General features: G+C 35.1%; 1 protein-coding gene across 3 annotated transcripts in view; it reads right to left on the bottom strand.

The window, feature by feature from the left end:
- The window catches only part of Upf2 (UPF2 regulator of nonsense mediated mRNA decay), a 99,659-nt gene that overhangs the window by 39,641 nt on the left and 35,684 nt on the right, over positions 1-24,334 (bottom strand). For all 3 annotated transcript variants that reach the window (XM_010621361.3, XM_010621363.2, XM_010621362.3), the window contains exons 8-11: positions 24,171-24,256; positions 7,716-7,824; positions 4,149-4,262; positions 1,637-1,753 (exon numbers count right to left, since the gene is read on the bottom strand). In XM_010621361.3, coding sequence (XP_010619663.1) covers positions 1,637-1,753; positions 4,149-4,262; positions 7,716-7,824; positions 24,171-24,256 — 426 coding nt within the window. The remainder of the gene's footprint in view (positions 1-1,636; positions 1,754-4,148; positions 4,263-7,715; positions 7,825-24,170; positions 24,257-24,334) is intronic.

The raw sequence follows: 24,334 nt of genomic DNA on the forward strand, positions 1-24,334 counted from the left end.
ACCTCTACGACAGCACTTACAATGCCATGCTGGAATCGTACATTTGCTTCTTGCTTACTAGCTATGGACCACTCTAAGGACAGTGCTGATATTTCAGTTCATTACATGATCCCTCCCATCTAGCTATAATATCCCTAGAGAAGTATTAGTGCTAGGGACAAGAAGAACCCCCAAACTATTACATGATAAATAAACAACATGATTCCTATTCAGAAGATAAGACAAAATCAATGATAATAGCTAGTTGGTTTTGCTATAAGGGTGGAAACAATTTACCAAGCCAAGAAAACTGATCAAGTAGGAAAGAATTTGATTTTCAACAATGCTATGTTAATCTCTATCACAAGAATCCATAAATGTTTTCCCTAGCAAAAGATAAATATAAAGGGTTCAAATTATAATAAAACAGAGGCATTAAAAGTTAAGCTCTCCAACCAGGTGTGGTGCTCTGGGAAACTGAAGCAGGAGAACTGCAAGTTTGAGTCCAACCTGGTGAACTTGAGAGACTTAATGAGGTCCTGAATCAAAATGAAAAATTCAAAGGGTTGGAGTTGTAACTCAGTGCAAAGGCCCTAGGTTCAATCCTCAGTAGTGCAAAAAGAAAAGAAAAACAAGTAAGCTTTCCTAGCATCAATATTACATGCTATCTTATCTAACCTTGTCAGTCTGAGCCAAATGATAAAAATAAGGGTTTTCCCCCTTGTTACAATAAAATTTGAACTTATACTGAATATGATTTAAACATTAAAAGAATTTAGAAATCAATTCTATTTTATGACAGTCACATTAGTATGTTTGCAAACAGATCACAGAAATAAATTCATTTGTTCATTTAAAATATCACTAGAGTATAAAAAGAAAATGACATAATCAAGACTTTCATAAAAACACCACCTATATAACAGCCTATGCCAAAGGAGTCTAACCTGGAGCTCTCTTTTAACAGTAACACCAACCACCACCTGTCTGCCACACAGTCTCTTTCTCCTCAGAAAGGCTGTAAGCAAATGTACATAATACATAGTTGCATCACAAATTTGATGGCCTTTTCAACATACTAATTAGCCTAGGAAATAATTTTCCTGTTGGGCATGGTGGTGCCTATCATCCTAACACTTGGCAGACTAAGCGAAGTGAGTTCAAGGCCAGTCCAAGCTACACAGCATGTTAAACTCCAACCTGAACTACAGAGCAAGACCCTGTCTCAAAAACACAAAACAAACAAAAACAAACAAAAAAAGAATTTTCCCTAATTAAAATTTCTAGTATTTTGTGATTTTTTTCATTTTAAAATTTAATTTTTAAAATCTTTTATTTTTAAGTTTACCCAACACATTAATGATGGCTTGAGATATAGCAAAAATATTAAGATGGCTCTGACCTAATAATATTAAGAATAGTAGCTCACCTGTCCAAAGTATTCTAGGTTGAACTTAATGCCCTTTTGTAATGTTATGAACTCACTGGCAGCCAAAATGAGAAAAATTTCTATAGTTAATACATGTTTGGCTATTCTAGTTTAGGTAGAAATACAAATATTCATATGGCAGAGGGAGATAACCAGTGATGGCCAATATTTTTAATCCAGAAGTAAATCAGGAACCTCTAGTTCTTACCAGGATCCTCAAGCCCTTACCAAAAGTACACTGGTCCTCAGGTGTGACTCTGGAGATCTAAAAAGAAACCGTCCACATGTCTCCAGAAGGGTACACGCCATTTCAATATGATGATGAGAAAAGTCTGACAGAAGCATCTGGAATAAGAATGATGAAAAGCTACACAGGCAACACTTCAATGCTAGTACAGAAAGAAAATAGTATACACTTCTCATGTACATAACGATGCATAAAAGGAAAAAAATCAAGTCTACTAAGCACTGCTGGACATCTTTGTATTCTATTATAAAATTTTTATTGAAAAATTTCAATATATTTAACATCTTTCCTTTCAAAAAGATATACAGAGGGCTGGGGATTTAGCTCAGTGACATCACATCTGCCTTGCAAGCACAAGTTCCTGAGTTCAAACCCCGGTAACACACACAGACACACACACACAAAGATATACAGAAACTAATGAGAGAAAGCACTGTCTATATTTATTGAGATGCTATGCCATCTATGCAGATGGTATTTTCTCGATTGCTTTTGGTTTTAACATAGATAACATTTACTTTATTTTCATTTTATTGTTGGTACAGAGGACTGAACTAAGGACATTGTGTTTTCAAGGCAGGTGGCAGCACCACTAAACACCCAGCCCTAGATAACATTTACTTCAAAAAATCCTGACTACTGGGCCAGTGATTTATCTCAGTGGTGCCTCCGGCTGCTTCGCCAGCACAAGATCCTGAGTTTGATCCCTGGTACCAAAAAAAAAGTCTGACTACAGACTTATTTACTCACTGAATAAGATTTATGTAAGACATCATTTACTAGCTTGTTTTTTTTAGTTTAACATGAGTATTTCCTTGTTTTTTATCCTTCTCTGGTATGATTTACAAGGTACCTAGTATGGCAAACATAAACTTGCTTAAAACTTTGATTGTTTTATTGAGCACTAACATCGCCTCTTTTCTCACTATTGCAAAAATGGCATGACAAGGCACAGATAAATCTATACCGACATTTATACCTACCTCCTTAAATGAATGGCTAGAAACAAAATTTTTATTATCAAGAAATATATATCCTTCCCACACATTTTAAGAGTTTATAGTAATTCCTTTCAATTATGGCATTCAGAAAATTTCTACTATCTCTTTTACATGCTGTCTGGAGTTTCCTTAAATGAACTTTATAATATACTAATCTCCTGAGATGATCCAAAAAGTTCAGGAAACTTAATCCTTTGAATATTCACAATAACTTTTAGTATTTTAAAAAACCATGCAGTAAAGACAGAATTTTGTTAATGATTTCAATCCTCTCAAAATCTGCTCAAACTTTATGGTTGATTTTGGTAAATGACCCATGTACATTTGAAGATTCCAAATTCTGCTGTTCCACATAGTGTGATTAGGTCAAGGTTGGTAACTGCATTGACCAAATTCCATTCAGGTTATACTTATTTTGTCTGCTGCTTCTTTTAGCTAGAGACATTTTTTTTCAAATCCTTCACTATCCTGTGGCTTCATTTATTTTTGCTTTATGTATTTTGAGTCTACAGTATGTTACTGGGTGTAAAATTCAGGAAAATAAAATTTTCCAGTTAAAAATAACTTTTCATTATCGTAAACTACCCTTTATATTAAATAATGCTTTGGGCTTTAAAGTCTACTTTGAAAACAGTTTAGTGAAACTAACTTTCTTTTGAATAGTACTTGCATAACATATAATAGTTAACTGTGTCAATCTGAGTAAGAAATACCCAACTAAATTGGATCGCAGTCTGGGTGTGGTTGAAAGGATTTACTGAAAACTGAAGACACATCCTGGGTGCAAGTGGTACCAACTAATGGGCTTCTCACCTGAATAGAACAAAAGGGAAATGAGTAAGGAAGGGTCACTTCTGTTTCTTCACCTTCACCTTAGATATCCCCTGGCTTCCAGCAGGCCCTTCGGCCTCCTGATATGGACTTGAACAGGAAACTACAGTGAGCTCCAAGACTTTGACTGGATTCTCAAAGTCTCTAGCATGCATGTAAATACACCTTTTGCAATCTTCCACACTTTTTTTTTGTACCAGGAATCAAACTCAGGCCCTTGCACCTTTGAGGAAGGCAGCGGAACAACTGAGCTAAATCCCCACCCCAGTCTTCCACACTTGACTCGGGGCAGCCAAATCTACTTGGTAAATCTTTATATAATTGTGTATCTTGCATTAAATCTGTTTCCCTATTAAGCAGTTATGATACAACATAATTCCACATCTTTTTAATTTTTGTCTTTATGTTGTACACAACACATAGTTGTTTTAATCAAGTTTTATATTCTTAAATTTATTTATGCATTTTTGTCCATTTATATTTTAGGTAATACTGATACAGTCACATTTGTATCTACCATCTTACTATCTGTTTTCTATTTTGATCATCTATTTAATATTCCTTTCTTGTCTTCTTTTGGCTTTATCAACTAATTATTTCATTTTATCCACTAATTATACCTCACTTACATTTTTTTCTATTAAAAACATTTAGCACTAACCTTCAAACAATGGAGTGTATCATTTTTTGTAAACATCTTAAACTTAGTTAGTTCTCCAATAAAACGAACAGTTTTGTTCTTTGTTTCAATATTGATCTGGTCCTTTTTTCGTACCTACAATAAGAAAGACACTGTTAATCAACATTTTTAATCTCTGATAAGAATTGTTACTCTAGTATGAGTTCACCCCAAATATTTAATAAATTGAATAATAATTTTGTATTACATTCATGTTACTTTATGTAAGTTGAAAAATCTGCTCTGTGTAACACCAGTCCCAGGAAGTACTCTGCAAAGTAGTTTTATGATCAAACAATTTGGAAAAACAAAGCAGTTTTTTCTTCAGGTTTAAGAAGCCTCTTAAAAGAAAGCTACTTCATTTATTTTAAATCAATCTTACTCAAAAGTTTTTTGGCAACACAAGTCCCTTCTTTGAAATTGTAACCTCTATTATTTAACAGCCCATTAAATTAGCATCATAAGGAACATACTTTGGAAAATGCTGTCTCAGCTGGGAATTTAGCTTAGTGCCTGCCTTGCAAGTGCAAGGTCCTGAGTTTGATCCCCAGTACAAAAGAAAAGAAAAGGCTGTGTTAAAAAGTATAAATATCAGGAGCTCACTTAAGCAAAAAAGTTATTAAGTTTGCTGGTATAATTGTGAACTATACTGCATTTTTAATTATAAATTCAAAATGAAACATCTAATGTAGTCACTGTTTTTTAAATTACCAGTCATAGTCACATATCAAAGTTCAAATGTTTTGCACATTTAGGTCCTCTATTTATGGCAGCACACATTTCAAGAAATATCAAATCCAACAAAATCCCAGTAAGTCAGTACAACATGAACAAATACACTGAGATAAATAGAATTAGATTTAACCTCAAAATTACATTTTCAACAGAAAAACAAAACTATTGTCTACAAATTAATTTGAGTAACAATGACCATAATGTGATACTTACCTCTAGCATACTGCTCTTTGCAGAAAACTATCCTCATTTTTTGAGAAAGAATAGCCATTATTATTTTAATTAGGTAAAAGCAATAAAAACAAAACCCAGGACAAAAAAAAAGGCCACAAAGCTATCAAATGCCTTGACCAAGGATGGACACACTATGAGCCAGATCTTCTGTCAGTTGAGAGTTCTACTGCACTGTTCCCTAAGTGCGTGCTGAGATTCAAAAGAAAGTCAAACCTCACCAGCAGCTGTACACTTAATGATAGTAATTTATAAAAAATAAACTTCCATACACTCAGTTAACATTTCAGTGGAATTTATCTTAATGATTTTTCATTACGTTTATTGGTATATAATAGGATGACATTCATCTTTGGGAATTTGTACCTTTATAAGATTTATCTTGTTGCTTATTTTTTCCCCATTCCCCTACCCTCCCTCGTCCTCCCTATTTACAAAGAATTTGTTTCCATTTTTTCCTTTTCTCATATTTTTTCCTTTCTCTTCTTTCCTTTTGAAGGATCCACTTTCTACAGCAAGCAGAGGTAGATGTTTAGACTTTTTATATTCTTAAACAAAACCATGCTTACTAAAATCTTAGAACTAGAATTTATTCTAGAGCATCAAGAAAACTGAATCAAGCAAAAATGGTAAAATCATAGATTCAACTTCATACAGAACTTTTGTCATTTATACATACAAACTATCTTTGAGATTAAAGAAAAACAAAATAGAATTAGATTTTCAGTTTTATTATTAAAATAGGAACAAGTAAACTTGACTTTTTCAGCCTTTTAATTCAGAAAAGAGTACAGCTTTTATAAATAAATGTTTGCTAAGTAGTCTATGAACTCTGAAGATAGAGTAGATTATAGACTCTGTACCAATTCTGCTGGTTTTAAATTCAGCTCTATCACTTCATATACGGGGGTTGGGAACTTCTATTCTTAAGTTTTACTTCATTACCTTCCCATCTACTTTTGTATGTTCTATAATGTACCAAGTTTGGTACAACTACAAATGTGCATAATTTAAAAATATACCTATATTTGGGATATGTGCCCAGTTATTTTAAACAATAAAAAGGCTCGATCAAAAAGTTGAGGTCTTCTCCAAACACAAACCTTACCTTCCTTAATACTACTTATGAAAATCTGGAACACACTTCAGCAAAAGCTGGCCTGAAATAAATCTTAACCCTAAAGCTCATAACAAATTAACACTTACTGCAAGATGCAATTATAGGCATTGTTTGTTCTTTTGCTCTTCATGAGACTTTCCCCCTTCCTCTGGATTCAAAGTATTCAGTCCGTAGTAATTCACTTGCCAGTTAAACATGCAATTCTTTTAAGGATTAAAATTTTACTTTCCTCTTGCTTTTGTATTTATGTCTCCTTTCCTCAACTGTATCATGAGGAAACTGTCTGCTCTTCTCTGAATGCTCAACAATACTACTGATTTGTGCACACTGAGTACAATAAATCCTGTACTGAGCACAGCAAACTTTCCCTCATTTTAGCAACCGACTGTAATGCTAAATTTTTGGAAACACAATGTTCCCACTGGCTAACATAACATTTAAAGCTCAAGTTTTTTCAAAGTCTACCAATGCTCATGTACAGTAACTGTGGCAGCACCATGTTTTTACCCCATCAAGCCTGTATTTGAAGCTCTTTCACTTCCACAAGATGACTGAGCAATGAGGGCTTAAATCACAAACATGTGGACTGACTAGACTTCTAGTATTGGAAAGGAAAGGAAGATACCCGTTGCCTGGTAAAGATCCCCTGGTATTTGCTGGAGTGTTCTTTAAACAACTTGTCTCTATCCAACATAGAGATTTCTGTTTTTTTGGGGTTTTTTCAGGCACGGTTTCACTATGTAGTTGAGACTGACCTGGAACTCACTATGTAGCACAGGCTGATCTTGAACTCACAGTGGGCCTCCTGCCTCAGCCTCCTGAGTACTGGAATTACAAGCGTGCGCCACCACGCCCAGCAAGGTAAAGATTTTTAAGACAAGAATCAACAAAATATGGGCAACAACAGCATTCACTGAGATTGCAGAATTTATGGAGTCTTTTATGCTCCACATATTTGGACCCTCAAAATCTGGAGGCATATAATAGAGCACCACACCCCAACTCTTCACAGCCAATTCTGCTTCTTCTGGGACTACCAATGAGGACTCTGCCTGTCTTGGCCTTGAAGAATGGTTTTTAATTTACAAAAGCAAAAAGCACATTTCTTACAATGGGGGAACAGGAACACTGGCTCCCCTCAACTAAGAGACAATTAGGACAATGCTGAGAGTTGGAATATCACATCAATTTCAAGCTTTGTTGAATGAATTGACGTTAAAAAATTAAAAATTCTGTTAATTTTTACTGTTATACCATTATCAAATTCCAAAAATATGTTTACCAACCAACCAATTATGTTCTTAAACTAAAAATCCCCACTCAGCTTTTTTTTTTTTAAGTACTGGGGATTGAACTCAGGACCTTGTGCTTGTGAGGTAGGCATGGTGCCACTGAGCTAAATCCCCGGCATCTCACCCTGTTAAGAATATACATATTACAGAAATAAACACTTAAATACATACATGAAATCTGAAATCCCCCCTCAGCATGGAACAAAGATCCTCTGCTACATCAGACATGCAGGGATGCAATGTAGCAACCAATCTTGCATAAAACGGTAGCAAATCCAACCTGCAAAAGTTATATGTGATATGTGTAAAAGGAATGACATATCAGAAAAAATGCATTTTAAAATTTAAACTTTATCAGATATAGTCACATATTAAATGACTATAAAACTAATAATCATTCAGGTATGCCTCTTTATTGCCATCACAAAGTATCTGAAAATTAAATAAATCCTCAAAAGTTTATTAATAATCTGACATTTTCCATTCAGTGCATTTGTCATCTGTAATTTGAGTATGTAATTTTGATAAAATATGAAATACTAAGCGAAGAAAATGTTAAGTTTTGACATGGCTTAAATTTTTAATCACATAATTGTTGAGTAAGTATTTACAAACCTAAAAGATAACTAGAGCAAAATATAGTCCTTTCAAATCATTTCCTTCATTTACTCAGAGTAAGTTATCTGGAAATTTCAATGCCTAAAGTAAGAGGGCAAGCAGTAAACGAATTGTACCTGAGAAGTTCAAACACTATCACAAGACCTATCCATTCACGTGTATTTTACTCATCACAGAACTACTCAGATCTTCACGTCTCTCACTTAAAATAATTAATGGCAATATGTGGCACACACGCTTCCACCCCTTCCACTGGCAGAATATTCTTTCCCATTACACTGGATGCAGCTATAGAACTTGCTTTAACACAACATTCCAGGCAGCCATTATTAAGCAGAATCAATACACAAGCCAAAACTTTATTTCATTCCTGACAGACATTATTTTATAAAACTTGATTAGTGAATGGTTTCAACAATTAGCAGATCAAGCTGGGCGTGGTGGGTCACACCTGTAGTCCCAGCACTCGGGAGGCTGAGGCAGGAGGATCTCTGTGAGTTTGAGACCAGCCTGGGCTACACAGTGAATTCCAGGTCAGTTGTTACTACATAGTGAGACCTTGTCTCAAAAAAACAAAAAAACCCAAAAACAAACAAACAAACAACTAGCAGATCAGAGGGTGAAGAGAAGCAGTGAAAACCTAACAAAGCAGCAACATTAATGGCAGCTGACAGAGAAAAGGGAAGTTAAAAACTGCATATACAAGAGCTGAAACGATAATAGCTTGAAGCCACTTATAACAGAAATAATCCCTGTAAGTACATGAAAATAGTTTATCAAGGAATAAAAAACAGACTATATATCACGAAAGGCTTAGAATTAGATCCTGGAAGCTCCCAGTATGAACAAATGGTCCTGAGATTGAAGGGGCATAGTTAAGGAAGAAGGGAGATACATGTGAAAGGCAGGATTAAGGAAAAGGAATCTCATTAGAGTCATGCTTTACTAGTGTGATAGGCATCTTACGTATATTATTTCAACCATATATGAGGTAGATACTATAATCACCATTTCAGAAATAAGGGGACAGAGGCCAAAGTAAAGAGTAAGGTAGCTGTATAAATTTTAACATATCCTATTTTAAACAAAGTAAAAACTAAAATCCATTATCTAAAGATTCACACATATTTTTAATCAGAACATTTATTGTTTAACTTTAACTGTTTATTTTAAAATTTAAGGGCTTGGGATTTAGCTCAGCGGTTCCGGCGCCTGCCTCGCAAGCGCCAAGGGCCCGAGTTTTATCCCCGATACCAAAAAAAAAGTTTTATCTATTAAAGGTTAATCTTTTGTCACATGGTAACTGCACAAAATGTGGGTTACTTTACTTTCTGATATTACAAAAAAGATAATTTTGTAATGCACTCTTACAAAAAAGGCTGGGACAATGAAAATTTTATTTTCTTGCATAATTGATTAATTTACACTAATATCAAATTTATAAAATTTCGTTAACGTATTAGGCTCACTTGCTTTCCACACCTATTTAAAAACAAAGCCACACCACAGGTCAGTGATACAAGACCCGAAGTCCCAGGATAACAAAGAGCACTGCAGTAAGAGTTAGGAGGGCCAGGTTCCAATTCCATTGCTAACAGTACTGCTGTGACCTCATGAGCTGACCCAGTATGTCTTTTCCTGACCTCTTCCCTCACATATACTGCCCCTCACCAATCTTGTCACTCAGAACCCCAGCATGGTCTTTCCTTAGCCTGGAATATACTTTCCCCAAACATCGACACTGTTTATTTACTCTTTTACCAATCACAAGTCACTTCAAAGGCACCCATTCTGAAATGTGTCTGAAATATCACTTTTTTTTTCCATTTGACAAGCATTTTTTTTTTTTGGACAAGCATTTAACGAAATTTACTATATGCCCAGTGTTGTGCTGTGTAAATCATTATTAGAACATAGCTCAACATTCAAATTGCTCAGTTTAGTTGAGGATATGGAAATATAAATCAGTAGTATAATGATGAAAAATGTTTGAGTATAAAGTATTTCTGTACTTCAGGAGAAGGGCCCACCTCATTGTATTATATACATTCAAAAATATGAAACAATCACTCACATCTCACTTTTCTTTTCTTTTCATTCATTCATTCATTTATTTATTTACGGTACTGGGGATCGATCTCGGGACCTTGTGCTTGCCAGGCAGGTGGTGGAACCAATGAGCTAAATCCCCAGCCCCTCAGTTTTAACTACAATGTTAGCATTTAGTATAATACAGTCTGTCCCATATTAAGGATCATATCATTTTTATACTAAATGTTATCAAATTTCACATTTTATCAAACAAAAGCTCCTAAGCAATTAACAGGATATTCATCATTTCTTATTTTCTCAATTGACATTACATATATTAATAGATTTCCTATGTTACAGTATCGTTCCATTTCTAAGGTCAATCTTCTTTCATCAGGCCAGATTTTTAATATATGATTAAAGCTGATTTGCAGTTTTTTTTTTGGTACTTGGGATTGAACTCCACTCCTTGTGCTTGCAAGGCAGGCGGCAGAACCATTGAGCTAAATCCCTGGCCCTTGCTAATGTTTACCTATAATTTTTTTCTTTTATTCCCATGTTTTAACATTTAATAGAAACTATGTACAATAAATTTTTGCTGTATTTTACACAAGATAGCCACCTTAATTAATTTTTTAAATTTAGAGACAGGGTCTCACTATGTAGTTCAGACTGACCTAGCACTCACTATGTAGCCCAGGCTGGTCTCGAACTCACAGCAATCTTCCTGTCTCAGCCTCCCGCGTGCTGGGATTACAGGCATGTGCCACCATGCATGGCCCACCACAGAAATTTATATAGATCAGAAGGAAGATAGATGGTTAAGGAGGGCCCAGTCCTGTGGGACATTTTCTCAGAGCATGAAAGTCAGTTCAGTTGGGGGAAAGGTTTCAGACTGCCAGAGTAAGTGGATGTTCAAAAAAAGCTAAACCGCAGGCCTTTGGGTAGATAACCAGATGATAGGATCACCAATATTAGAAGGGCACCACTCTTAAACACAGCCCCCACCTAGTCATTTATGTGGATTCTTGCCTGTGACTTAGGAAATACCATTCCAAAGATGTTTTTCCTACTAAGGAAAGTCTCAAACATTCATTCAGTCCTGGAAATAGGGATGACCTATAATTTTTATATCAAGATAAAAATTAGATTGATCAGTATTTTTAACATTTTTGTTCCTTTTTGTTAGATTCTGCTTAGATTTTCATCTAAGTTTTCGTCAAGTTTTCTAGGCTCTGGAACTAGTGATACAGCAGAGAAATTATTTGTTCTACAAAAGAATAGAAGTCAATAAAGCTAAGGAGTCTTAGTCTATTTGAAATTAAATTAACGGCTACCTTTTACATTTTCTTCCATGATCATTAGTGGGGGGCAGTCTTTTGTCTTGAATCAGTTCTGGAAATGTAACTTTTTCAAAGTATGTGTTTCACTGAGATTTTTTCAAGTGCTTCTAAAAATAGTTCCAACATATCACCTAGAAACTTTAAAAATTTTTAGCACGTCTTAAATTTTTAAATTTTCTTTTTCTTCATAATAAATTTTCTAAATGCTTCTCTATTTAGCTTTTTATAAGAACCAGCCCTAAAATTTCTAAAACTATGTTTCATTTTGGTTCTTTTTTTCCATGCATTGGTTTTTGACCACAACACTTGGCATCAAAAATTCTTAAACTGTATCCTTTCCTTTTCTAGTTCTTGGTCTGTCACTTATACTCTCCATTTTTTTCATCTTCCAGTTATCCCAATTTACTCTGAGTCTTTTTCCTACCTCAAAACAAAGGCAGTAATAGCTATCTACTTTAAAGCAAAATTGTTCACCCTATCTGTTCAGGTATAGATTGGCAAACTAACCTCATAGGTAAGTATCTTCGGCTTTAATAGGCATTTTAAAAATGGTTTAAAAAGTGATTTGTCCTAATTTTTGCTCATTTTGGAAATGGTCACATGGAGGCAAACAAATACTTTTAATATCCCTACTTCTATAAAATGAATAGTTGATAATGTTTCACCCTGTTCTGTATATATCTTCAAGTTCTGTGAGTCTTCATTCATTATTTCAAAAATAAAATCCTTTACACTACAGAAAAAGTAATAAACTATGCATTTATTCAGTGCTAACCAGGGCTTAAGAATACTTTCAGTTTTAGGTAAGTGAGATGTTGTACACCTGCAAACCCAGCTTACTTGGGAAGCTAAGGAAGGAAGATTGCAAGTTCAAGGCCAATTTAGACAACATAACAGGACCGTGTCTCAAAATAACACAATATAACATGAAGTGAAGTGGAATGACTGGAGATGTAGCTCAGTGGGAGAGCACTTGCCTAATACACGTAAGGTCCTAGGTTTACTGCCAAATTAAAACAAAAAATTTTTTCTTCCTTCCAAAACTGTAAACTTCAAAAAGATTAGAATGCAAGAGGTCATTTCAGTAGAAATAAGGTCATAAAAATACAAAATAACATCACAGAGTAAAACTTCTCCATTAAAAAGTTGGATAGCTCATCTGATAAGCTAAACAGATATTTCATCTGAGTTTTCTGAAAAGAAAATAAAAAATAAATTTGGATCCTTCTTTTGAAAACAATTCTATAATCTAAGCGATAATTACTGTTACTAGCAATTAACAACGAACTACTTTAAAAGGACATTATTTTTTCCTTCAATAAAATCTTGTTTGCATTTTCAAGGTCTCTGAATCACACCTTTAAGTATCCTACTACTACTAGCAGTTAATGATCACCAAGTTAGTAAACATTCAGTCACTACAGGTACCTAAAACAAGAACTCACACTTCTGTTACAGAGGGGGAAACAAGGAATCCTTACAAGTACCAATCAGTTAGCTTTATAAATATCTAGCTTTATCATTCTCTTTAAAAGTCTAAAGAATTTGACTGTTTAAAGATATTAATTAATATTATCGCTGTGCTCACTAATGCCTGGAAAAAGCCAGCCTGGTGGTACTCGCCTGTAACCCAACTACTCTGAAAGCTGAAGTAGAAGGATGTCAAGTTTGAGGATAGCCTGGACAAAGTGAACCCTATGTCAAAATATAGCTGAGAATGCAGCTCAGCATTCCCTGGGTTTAATCCACTAGTATCAAGTCAAAAAAACGGTCTGAAAAAAATATGCAAGAACTCTGTTACAATTCAACTAGCATAAAGGATTCCTTCATTGAAAAAGCTAAAGCATGTAATTACAAAAAGTCAAAATATAATAAAAGATCAGAGTAACTGACTCCGAAATCCACAACCAAATGCCACGTTGGCCTTTGTTTGGTTTTGTTCCCAATGCAATAGTGCCACCAAGTGGTAAATCATACTAATACATGTTAAAGAAAAACAAAACGGAATGGGGATTTGGCTCAGTGGTTCTGCTGCCAGCCTAAAGTGCAAGGTCCCAAATTTGATCCCCAGTATCAAAAAAAGAAAAAGAAAAAAAACCCTCAAGTTTCCAATTTACTGAGTTGAAGAGATCCAATGAAAATATCACAAAAACGCTGGGGATTTAACTCAGTGGTTCCGCCGCCTGCCTCGCAAGCACAAGTTCCCAAGTTTGATCCCCGGTACCAAAAAAGAAAGAATGGGGGAAGAAAATATCACAGAAGGAAGGAGGAACATCTTGCCACAAGTGTAGTGGCTAGTGAGGCTGAGTGGGGGCAGGAGCTGAAAAGGTGTCATGGCTTGTATCTAAATGTTCTCCCAAGGCTTCTCAGAGGCGGATGGATTTAGTGTGTACTGCTGGGATCAAGATGTGATGCTAGGATTAAGGCTGTGAATGCTACTGCTGTAAGCATAGCCTTAATACAAAAGGCAGAAAGCAGGCTGCTGTGGTTGTTGCCTGGCATTTGCTGCTCTCTGACTGCCCTGCTTTGCCACGGACTATTTCTCTTCTGTTGATGCCCCTCTGCCATGTCCACTCTGTCTTCAAGCCAGCCAGCATGAACTGAAACCTCTACAAACTGAGACAAATACATCTTTTCTCCTTTGACTTTTTTTTTTTTTTTTGAGACAGAGTCTCACTATTAGTTCAGGCTGGCCTTGAACTCATTGTGTAGAGCCCAGGCTGGCCTCCAACTTGTGTGGCAATCCTCCTGCCTTGGCCTCCCTAGTGCTAGGATTACAGGCATGTGTCACCATGCCTGGCTCTCCCTTTAACTTAGAATGTTGGGTATTTTGTCTCAGCAACAAGAAAAGTAAGATAGAAGGTGATAAAAAGTACTTCCTTTCCCCTTCCCTCAGCGGTCCAATTTGTCTCTATATCCAGAGAGCTCAAAGAGTAACTTGCTATGCACCCCCAAACCTCTTAACCCAAGAGCACATTCCTTTTTTAAAATTCTGATGCTCTTTTGATATACAAATGATCACATTCACCACAGAGAATTGTTACCTATACATATCTTGCTCTTTTTCTCCTCATGCTCCTCTCCTCCCTTCAATCCTTCTTCCCCTATTTATAAAAGCTTTGTTACCATTTTTTCCTCTATTATTTTTATTCCTTTTCCCTTCCTTCCCATCCCCCATTCTTTTTTCTCCTTCCCATTTGAACATTTTCTTCCTATTTCCCAACATCTATCATTCATTTTGGTCCTTATTTACCCTTTGGTTTCTCACAAAAGAGAAACAATGCAATATTTAAACATGGGTGTCCAAATTATTTTGATCTCAAGGTACCTCCATTTATCTAAAAATGTCTCAAATTTATTCTTCTTTACTGCAGTGATGTACTCCACTGTATATAAAAACCACATTTTCTTCATCCATTCATATGCTGATGGGCATCTGGGCTGTTTCCAAGATTTAGCTATTACAAATTGTGCTGCTATAAACATGGGTGGTGCATGTATCACTGTGGTATGGTGCTTTTAACTCAGGAAGATACCAAGAAGGGGAACAGCTGGGTCAAATGGAACCTCTAATTTTACACTTTCGAGACCTCCCCATATTGATTTCCATACTGGTTGTATCAATGTACACTTTCACCAATAGTTTTCTCCATAGCCTCACCAGCATTTGTTATCAGTTGATTAATAACAGCCATTCTTTCTAGAGATGGACTCTCAGTATTGTTCCAATTTGCATTTCTCAAATGACCAATGATGCTTTACATTTTTTCATATAATTATTTGCTGTTTGTACTTCTTCATCTGAGAAATATCTATTCATTTCAGATACCCAGGAGATTATTTGAGCCTGTTTACTCTAAATCCAACTATTCATTTTTCTTATCATGTCCTGAGTGTATCAGAGCTGTTTCTTTTATTCTATGGATAGAGAAAGGTTTGTGAATACTTATGGGAGCAGAGAGAATGAGAAATAGTGACAGGAGGAGTACTGGCACTTGCTTACTTTCTTTCTATTCCATCATCCCTAGGGAAAAAGCCATTTTCCTTAGGAACAAGCTAAATTTTGTAGATAAGGTAAAAGGACAAAAGGTGAACTTCAAAATTAAAGGCTTTTCTGGTCAATAACAATATATAAACCTGACCAGAAACATGAACTTGGTTTGACACTCTAACATTGCATCTTACAGAGCTGTAAACTGAGACGATTCTCTTTGAACAGTGAAAAGACATAGAGAGTACTGTTAACATTACAAATGTAAAAAATAAGAAACTACTTGTGTACCAGTTAGAGATTTTTTACACAATTCAATTGAAATTTATCTATAATATAGAAATTCCATTACAGAATAACAAAGGTACAAAATTATGTTACTCTTCCAACAGACTATCCTCTACCCCCCAAATGAAAATTTTTGCTGTTTTCAATCAAATGAATTACTATAGAAATAAAAGTATAATGACTAAAAACAAATCTCTATGAGTATTTCTGTAACAGAGGCCATGGTGCTAACACAATGCTCCACGTGCTTCCCTATGAGCTTTTTTCAAAAGTTCTTGTTATCCTGGCCAATGGCCAAGAGGTGTCACTTTGTCCATAGTATTTAAGACTAGACGGAGTTCACGCGCTTTTCTCCATGTGATCCTGGGAACTGTAGTGAGGTGAGAGCAGTCTGGAACCTTGAGCAGCCCCTGGAAAAGGCATTACTCCAGAGAGTCCACCAGACTTGGAGGATTGTGACTGAGAGGAATCTAAGATTTCATAGATTATATGTTACCTCAGCAAAGCTTAGGTTATCCTGGCTTATACATCTTCTCAGAAAAATTAACAGTGCACACTGAAAAGGCCAAAAAGTTTTATTAGCTCAAGAAAATAAGAGTATTAATGTAAAGAAAATGAACTCTGAAAAAATGTATGTGGATGATTTTTATCACTGTATTTTAATATAAACTATATTACCTATATGGAATGATATTAAAAGCTTGGGGAAAAAGGATCTAATTAACCAAGAACGTGAATGTTGGCAAACAGACAAAGAGCAAGGACTTTTTAAATGTTAATTCCCAGTTTTATAATGGTAGTTGCAGATAACTATTTCCTCCATCCCACCTAAAGAGCATATTTTATAAGCAAGAAAGTAGGGATAAAGAAGTCTGAAATTTTCATTTTCACAGAAACTGAGAGATATACAATCTATGTCAAATCAGTCCAGACTAGATGCAAGATAAATTACACTAGAAGCCACAAGTGCAAACTGAGTGCAAAGCCAGCTCAAACAGGTTAGGTAGCTCTTTAACAATGCCATTAGTATGCTTCTTTAAATGATCACTGGACATCTGTTACCCACAACAAAAGCTTGGGAGCTGGAAAGGTAGGGCAAAGATTGAGGATAAGCCACAACAGGAAATTCAACAGGAATTCAGAATAGGAAAGCAGATCCCAAAGCAACAAATATCATAAGCAATGGCTACCCTTACAAAAGGATATAATTCATTAATAATACAAGCCAGGGAAATTTCATTGCATGGAATAAAATGGATAAGTACAACTATAAAGGTACTGCTCAATTGTTTAAAATTTAAAATGTTAAAAAAATTCCTCAAAACTTAACAAAGCTGGGCAGGAGATTAAGCTCAGTGGTTCCACCGCCTGCCTCACAAGCTCAAGGTTCTGAGTATGATCTCTGGTATCACAAAAACAAAAACAACAACAACAAAAAAACTATCAAAGTTTACCAGGAAAGGACTCTTATGAAATGTATGAAAATTCTAAGAAAACAGTTTGCCATGATTTCTTTTCTTTTGGGGAGGAGGTGCCAGGGATCGAACTTGGGATAACCTTGCACTTGCGAGGCAGGCAGTGGAACTCCTGGGCTAAAACCTCAGCCTGGCCATGATTTCTTTTAAAACTAAATGAATTGAAGGAAAAAATGAGGAAAAAGTATTAGGGGGAGTAGACTGTACATAACTCCAGTGACAAAAAAATAAACCAAAACCACAGAACAGTACTTAAACTCAATATTTAAGAATGAAAATCAAGGGATGGGGATTTAGCTCAGTGGTTCTGCCACCTGCCTTGCAAGCATAAGTCCCAAATTTGATCCCTGGTACCAAAAAAGAAAAATCAAGAAAACAACCTCAAAATTTTCAATATTAAAACTCAAAGAGCATTGAGAATGATCTAGAATGATTAACACCACAGAATATTTTAGGAAAGTTAATGGATATGGACCAAGAACTATTTGGGCAACCACATTAATAATCAAGGCAATTTTGGGCTGGGGATTTAGCTCAATGGTTCCACCACCTACCTCACAAGCACAAGGTCCCCAGTTCGATCCCCAATACCAATAACAACAACAACAACAATAATAACAATCAAGGCAATTTTAAGGCTGCAAACAAACCAACAACAACAAAAAGGCCAGCCTCTAATTTCTGCACAGGAGTACCAAATGCCAAATGATGATTAGGTAATTTCTACAAGATATTTAGGGTTAAAAAAAAAAAAGTATGAACCACAGATCCTAAGGAGCCAAAAGCTGTCATTCGGTAAAAAGGACACTAGATGTAGCATTCTGAAAACAGAACTCAAGAGTATTTTTTCCCAAGAACCCTCCTTGAGAAAATCAAAATGATGATTTTTAGCAAACCAATAAATACCTGGAAAAAACATCACAAGAGGATTGGCAGGGAGGGCTGAGTATTTTAAACTTTAGAACCAAGATAAAAACAGGGTCCAGAGTTGTAGTTCAGTGGCAGAATATACGTAGCATGCTGGAGGGCCTGGGCTCAATCACAAGCACACACACCTGCATGCACAGACACTCACATGGGCAGTCACAGAGAAGAAAACACGATGGGAACTGAAAGCGACATATCTGAATATAAACATTTTATTCTTTCTGAGCGTATGTTATCAATGTAGAAATAAAATAATGAGGGAGAATGGAGAAGACATAGTCAAAGAAGTTTGCAGCTTGCTTGCTTTCAACCCTGGAAGTTAAATATCACATAAAGCTGACAAATCAAATAATGCAAAACTAAGCATACTTAATATAAAAGGAAAACAAAAAGCAAGATAATATAATTAATTAATAACAGATGGTGAGGAAAGGGAGAACAAAACATAAGCTAATCTTATCCCTGTTCATGGTAGAAAACAAGAGAATGTCTACAACAGTCCCTAAGCAAAGCCCCAATCATAAAGATAAATGCTAGAATAAAATTACAAATCTTAAAATCAAAAAGTAAACATACTCATACACACAATAAAAGAAAATTACAGGAGTTAGGAATGCACCTCAGTGGTAGAGTGTTTACTTAGCATGCACAAGGCTCTTGGTTAGATCGCCACTGCTGGAAAAAAATAAAAACACCATATTTTAAGACTGAAAAAATAAAACCAAGTAGAAAAATGTAATAATGCAATAGAAGTCAGGCCTATCATAAGCAAATTAGCTTACGTTTCAAAGGATCATTTTTCAAAATGAATCTCCAAGTAAAATTTGATTCAGTAATACATAAAAGAAACTAAAGTAAAGTAGTTCTGAAAAGCTGAACACAAAAGAAAAGACAAAGGTATACCAGACAAAATGAGAACAAATAGCAGAAATTCAAAATCATAACACCAGATAATGTAGTATCTGGGCCTCAAAGTACTAAATGAGAACAAAAGTGCACTTCAGAATGATTAAAGGTACAATTTAAAATGAAGAAAAAAACTTTATGAAACACCAGGCACTACAATAGTAACATCCTGATAGCTGAATTCATAGTAGTGAGAAGTAGAAATGAAATACATTCGCAGAGGTCTAATTCACCTCTTTTGGCCCATGACCCCTGGGAAAGTAGACATAAAAGCTTAAAAATGGAAGATCTTAATAAAATAGCTATTCAAGTGCTGTGGGCACAGTTTGCTTTGTAGAGTACTTGCCTAGAATGTGTGAAGCTGTAGTTTCAATCTCCAGCACGTACATATGCACATGTGTACACACACACACACACACACACACTTAATAATATAAACTTGATCAACACATTGAACTCTGTACCATAAAAACAAAAACGTGCCTTTTAAAATGCCTGTAAAATGTTCATGAATACTGACCACAGAATAGGCCACAAAGGAAATTGCAAAAAAATTTTCCTAACACAAAAACAGTATTCTCCAATCTCCAATACTATTATGAAATGTTAACACAATCACAAAAAGAAACAGCCTCTCTACCTGAAAATTGCAAAATTCTAGTAGCTCCTTAGGTCACAAGGGATATAAAACTGAAACAGAAGAATTTCTAGAAAAATAAGACATCATATGTCAGAACTGACAGACATGTCTAAAACCATGTTCAAAGGATAAGACATATGGAACACCAGAAAAGGAACAAAATAAATGAAAGAAACTAAAAAGAATAAATTAATAAAAAGGCAAAAGTATTGAATGAGAAAATACTAAAAATAGAATAATAAATCTAAAAACTGGCTTTTTTGGTAGATAGAAACGAAAATAAATCATTAGCTAATAAAAGATAATAGGGAAATACAAATATTGGATTCTTTATAATGGCAGTAATGGCAAAAGACTGGAAAGTGAAGTGGGTGAGGATAGTGTAATAGTGAAAAGAATCTCTGTAAGAATGAAGACAGTAGTTTACTATTAGGAGTGAGAACTGGGTAGATGGGGAGGGGATAGGAAGGATATTTTTCACCACATAATGTGTATTTCTGGGTTTTGAGCTATGTGCATGTACTTTTTTTTTTGGTACCGGGGATTGAACTCGGGTCCTTGTGCTTGCAAGGCAGGCCACCGAACCGCTGAGCTAAATCCCTGGCCCTTATTTATTTTTTTAAATTGCACATAACCAACATTAATTCATCCAAATTTTTTTCTCATGGAGTTCATCAAATATTTTTAGATGTATTATGCTTAAAAGTACATCTTGGGCCAAGGATTTAGCCCAGTGGTTCTGCCGCCTGCCTCACAAGTACAAGGCCCTGAGTTCAAACTCCAAAAAAAAAAAAAAAAAAAAAAAAAAAAAAAAAAAAAGTATACCTTGGTGGGGTGGCAGGGGAGGCTAAAATAAAAAAAGTACATCTTGGTGTTAGAGATGGAAAAAATTAAAATATATCTAGTCCACTTTCCTGAAGTGCTAATGGTTTTCAGAATCTAGTAGTAAATACAGGTAGCAAACTAAAAACTGTAAAATGATATGCCTATTTCTTCATCTGAAGATGTTGGAAGAACCATAAAAAGCACCAATATTTCGGAAAATAGTAATATAAGGAAAATATTATTCAGAGAAGATAGCTGCTCTACTAAGACTTAAAAAGTGACTTACAAATTTCCCATGGAAAAATAAAAGAAATCCCAGAGAGGATAGAAAGAAAACAATGGTGAAAGTCCAAGGATGAAGAGAGCAAAAGACATTTTAAAAAATGATTATACATTAGGATTTTGAAAGAGGAAAAACAGCTAGAATTAAGACCAAAGAAGCTGAAAACAAACTAAGGAAGAAAGCACACTGAAGTCATACTGTTAAGTGTAATTAATAGGACACACGCGTGTAAATAACTAAATAGTTTCTCTGGTATGGAAAACTGAAAGTGTAAATAAGGATCAAAATGTATTACTGACATTGTGTGACAGGAAGAAAAGGGCTAAAGGTGTAGGTGAAGTGGAAGGGGAAGGGGAAAGGTCAGAAAGGAAAACAAAAAATGTGAGAAAAGGAAAAAATGGAAACAAAGTCCTTGTAAATAGGGAAGGGTGGAGGGGTGAAGGGAGGGGAGGGGAATGGGGAAAAAATAAGAACCAAGATACATCATGTAAGGGTACAAGATCCCAGTGATGACTGTAACTGTACTGTATACCTAAAATGTACCAATAAACTCAATGGGCGGGGCATTAAATACCATGCTACACAATTTTTTTTTGGGGTACCGGTAAGTGAACTCGGGTCCTTGCGCTTGCAAGGCAGGCCTCCGAACCGCTGAGCTAAATCCCCGGCCCCTGTGCTACACAATTTTATCATCTTCGACGTAAGCATCGTACTAAGTGAAGGGGTCAGCAAAATAGCCTCTTTCCTGCAGTTTATAGCATAGAGGAAAGTACCAGGGAGTCCAAGGGAAAGGCTGTTGCATAGTTTGATGCCATGCCCGTTTATGTCTCAGTCTCTACACACATACTACTATCAGAAAGAATCCTTCTCTATTCCCTCACCCATTCTTCACCTAGCTAATTCCTTTTTCAGGACTCAGATTAAACAACCCTTTTCTTGAAAGCATGCTGTGCTTCTTCTTAGTAACTGCACTTAGAATTTTTCATCTATCTTCCTAAGTTTTAAGCTATGTGAAGATAAGAGCTGAATCAATCTTATTTACTTCTAAATTTTATCTTCAATGCCAATCACAGTATATAACAGGTCCTTAATGAATTATTTAATTAGTGGATTTTAGAACATAATTACATTTATCTAGGCCATTAGGCTGATTAAAATGAGAATATAAAGTTATCATATTTTTATGCTTCAGGGATACAAGACTGGGGTCTATTTCTCACAGCTTTAGACTGCTATGTATTTTAACTATCTCGTTTTAAAAATATTGTTTTTTCTCTCTCAAACCATAAACCCTCACATTCTACTACTTTCCAGTTTGTTTCTAGCAGATTTCAACTATGACGAATTTTCAATGTTCTACCACTGAGCTAAATGGATAATTTCATTTATAAATGCTATGACTGGCACAAAACCAAATAACTGTCTGATGACAATTTTTGAGGCTTGTTCATTCATTCATTCAGAGGTGTGGTAGGCATGGGCATACAGGAAAAGATGATCTTTTACAGGTAAACTACTACAACATTACTCCATGGTTTCTTCTGTTAACCAAGCCTTTTATTTTTGCTACCTGGTTTATTCTAACGCTTTTACTAAAAATAAGCCTAATAATTGCTGTTATGTCTTCATTCAAATAAAAACAGTGGAAAAAATATGAAAACATTCTGCCCTCTACAGTTAAAAAATTACTTGAAAATTATTAGTCCAGATGCTGTGAAGGGATGTGTGTGAATTTTCATCAATTCAAAGTGAACATTCAATAGCACCTACTTCATATATATGAAAATGGAACATATCTCATAATCAAAATTTTAAAATTAACTTAAAATTTTATTTGTATATAAGATGCTCCTCTCAAAATTGACAGTATTATATATTTAATGAAGTACATAATTTTATATCATGACTGCACAATTCAGTCTTTACCTCTATGACTTTCTCAATTATGTAATTCTTATGAATAATTATGTTCAATATATTAACATTCCCTCTCCTTTGCTGCAATGTCAAACCAAATGCACTGACAAGAGATTTTTTTTTAAAGAGGGGGTTTGGTTTCTCTAAAAAATCTTACTATTACTAAGAGTAATATTGCCTTTGACAATGAATAAGCCAAATCAAAATTTTGCTGAAGAAATCCTCAGTGAAATCTCTCAGAATCCTTATCTTTAAAGAAAGTATCTTAGTTATGTTGCATATAATCATGAATAGCTAACTCACTGTTATATAAAAACACATTTCCCTTAGGTTCCTAAGGTAAAAAGACGGTGAGTGATCTTTTTAAAAAAAAAATGTTTTTTTTTTCATTTTATTTTTGAGACAGGGTCTCACTACTATGTAGTTGAGAGTGACCTGGAACTCACTATGTAGCCTAGGCTGGTCTTGAACTCACAACAATGAACTCACAGCCTCCCGAGTGCTAGAATTACAGGCATGCGCCACCGTGCCCGGCTGTGAGTGATCTTTAAGTGACAAAGTAGATTTTACATTAGTATAAAACAAATCAATATGCAATTGGATGTCTTTAATTACTAGCAAAATTATTAGTGGTTTCCAGTTCTTCCTAGATAGGTCAAAATAATCCTAACAATTTAAAAAAAAAAATTTTTTTTTTTTTTTTTGGTTTTTTGAGACAGGGTCTCACTATGTAGTTGAGACTGACCTGGAACTCATTATGTAGTCCAGGCTGGTCTGGAACTCACAGCGATCCTCCTGCCTCAGCCTCCCCAGTGCTGGGACTACAGTCATGCGCCACCACACCCAGCTTATAACTTAAAATTTTTAAACCTAACCTAAGAATTAAATTTAGAATTAGTGTAATCCTTATGTACACCTAAAAGAAAAACTCCTCAAAAAAACTGTATCATTATATTTTCTCCCCAGAAGCAAAAATGTAAACTAATTACTTTCAGTAATTATTGTGTTCATAGATATTATGTTTTATTCTTAAACATTTTCTCTTAGAACAGGTAAATATCAGAAGAAATAGTTCCTTCAGAACTAATATGGACAAAAATCAGTGAGAAACAAGATCTAGAAATTTAAGCTAATGTCTTTGCAATTTAAAAAATCAAGAGGTGATAAGTTTTTTTGGTTTTTTTTGAGACAGGGTCTCACTTTATAGTTCAGGCTGGCCTTGAACTCTCAAGCAATCCTCCTGCCTCTGCTGAGATTACAAACATGACCCACCACACCCAGCAAGAGGTGACAGTTTTAAAGAGATGATTAAATAAGAATTTTGATCTTATAAACATCACTACACAGTAAAAGCACTAACATTAGTTTTTTTTAATACTTACCTTTGTCTAGGAACTATGAAGAGCGCTCGTACCAACTTCTTCCTGTTTGCTTTCGTGTTCATGTTCATGCAAAAATCCATTGCTGCCTACAGGAAAAAGAGCAAACTTTTTTCTTAAGAAAACCTCAATTTAGCTACTAAAAGCAGAATAGTTACCTACTACAA

This window comes from Fukomys damarensis, unplaced genomic scaffold, assembly GCF_012274545.1.
Source record: "Fukomys damarensis isolate Sample0158 unplaced genomic scaffold, DMR_v1.0_HiC HiC_scaffold_10, whole genome shotgun sequence".
Taxonomy (NCBI): Eukaryota; Metazoa; Chordata; class Mammalia; order Rodentia; family Bathyergidae; genus Fukomys; species Fukomys damarensis.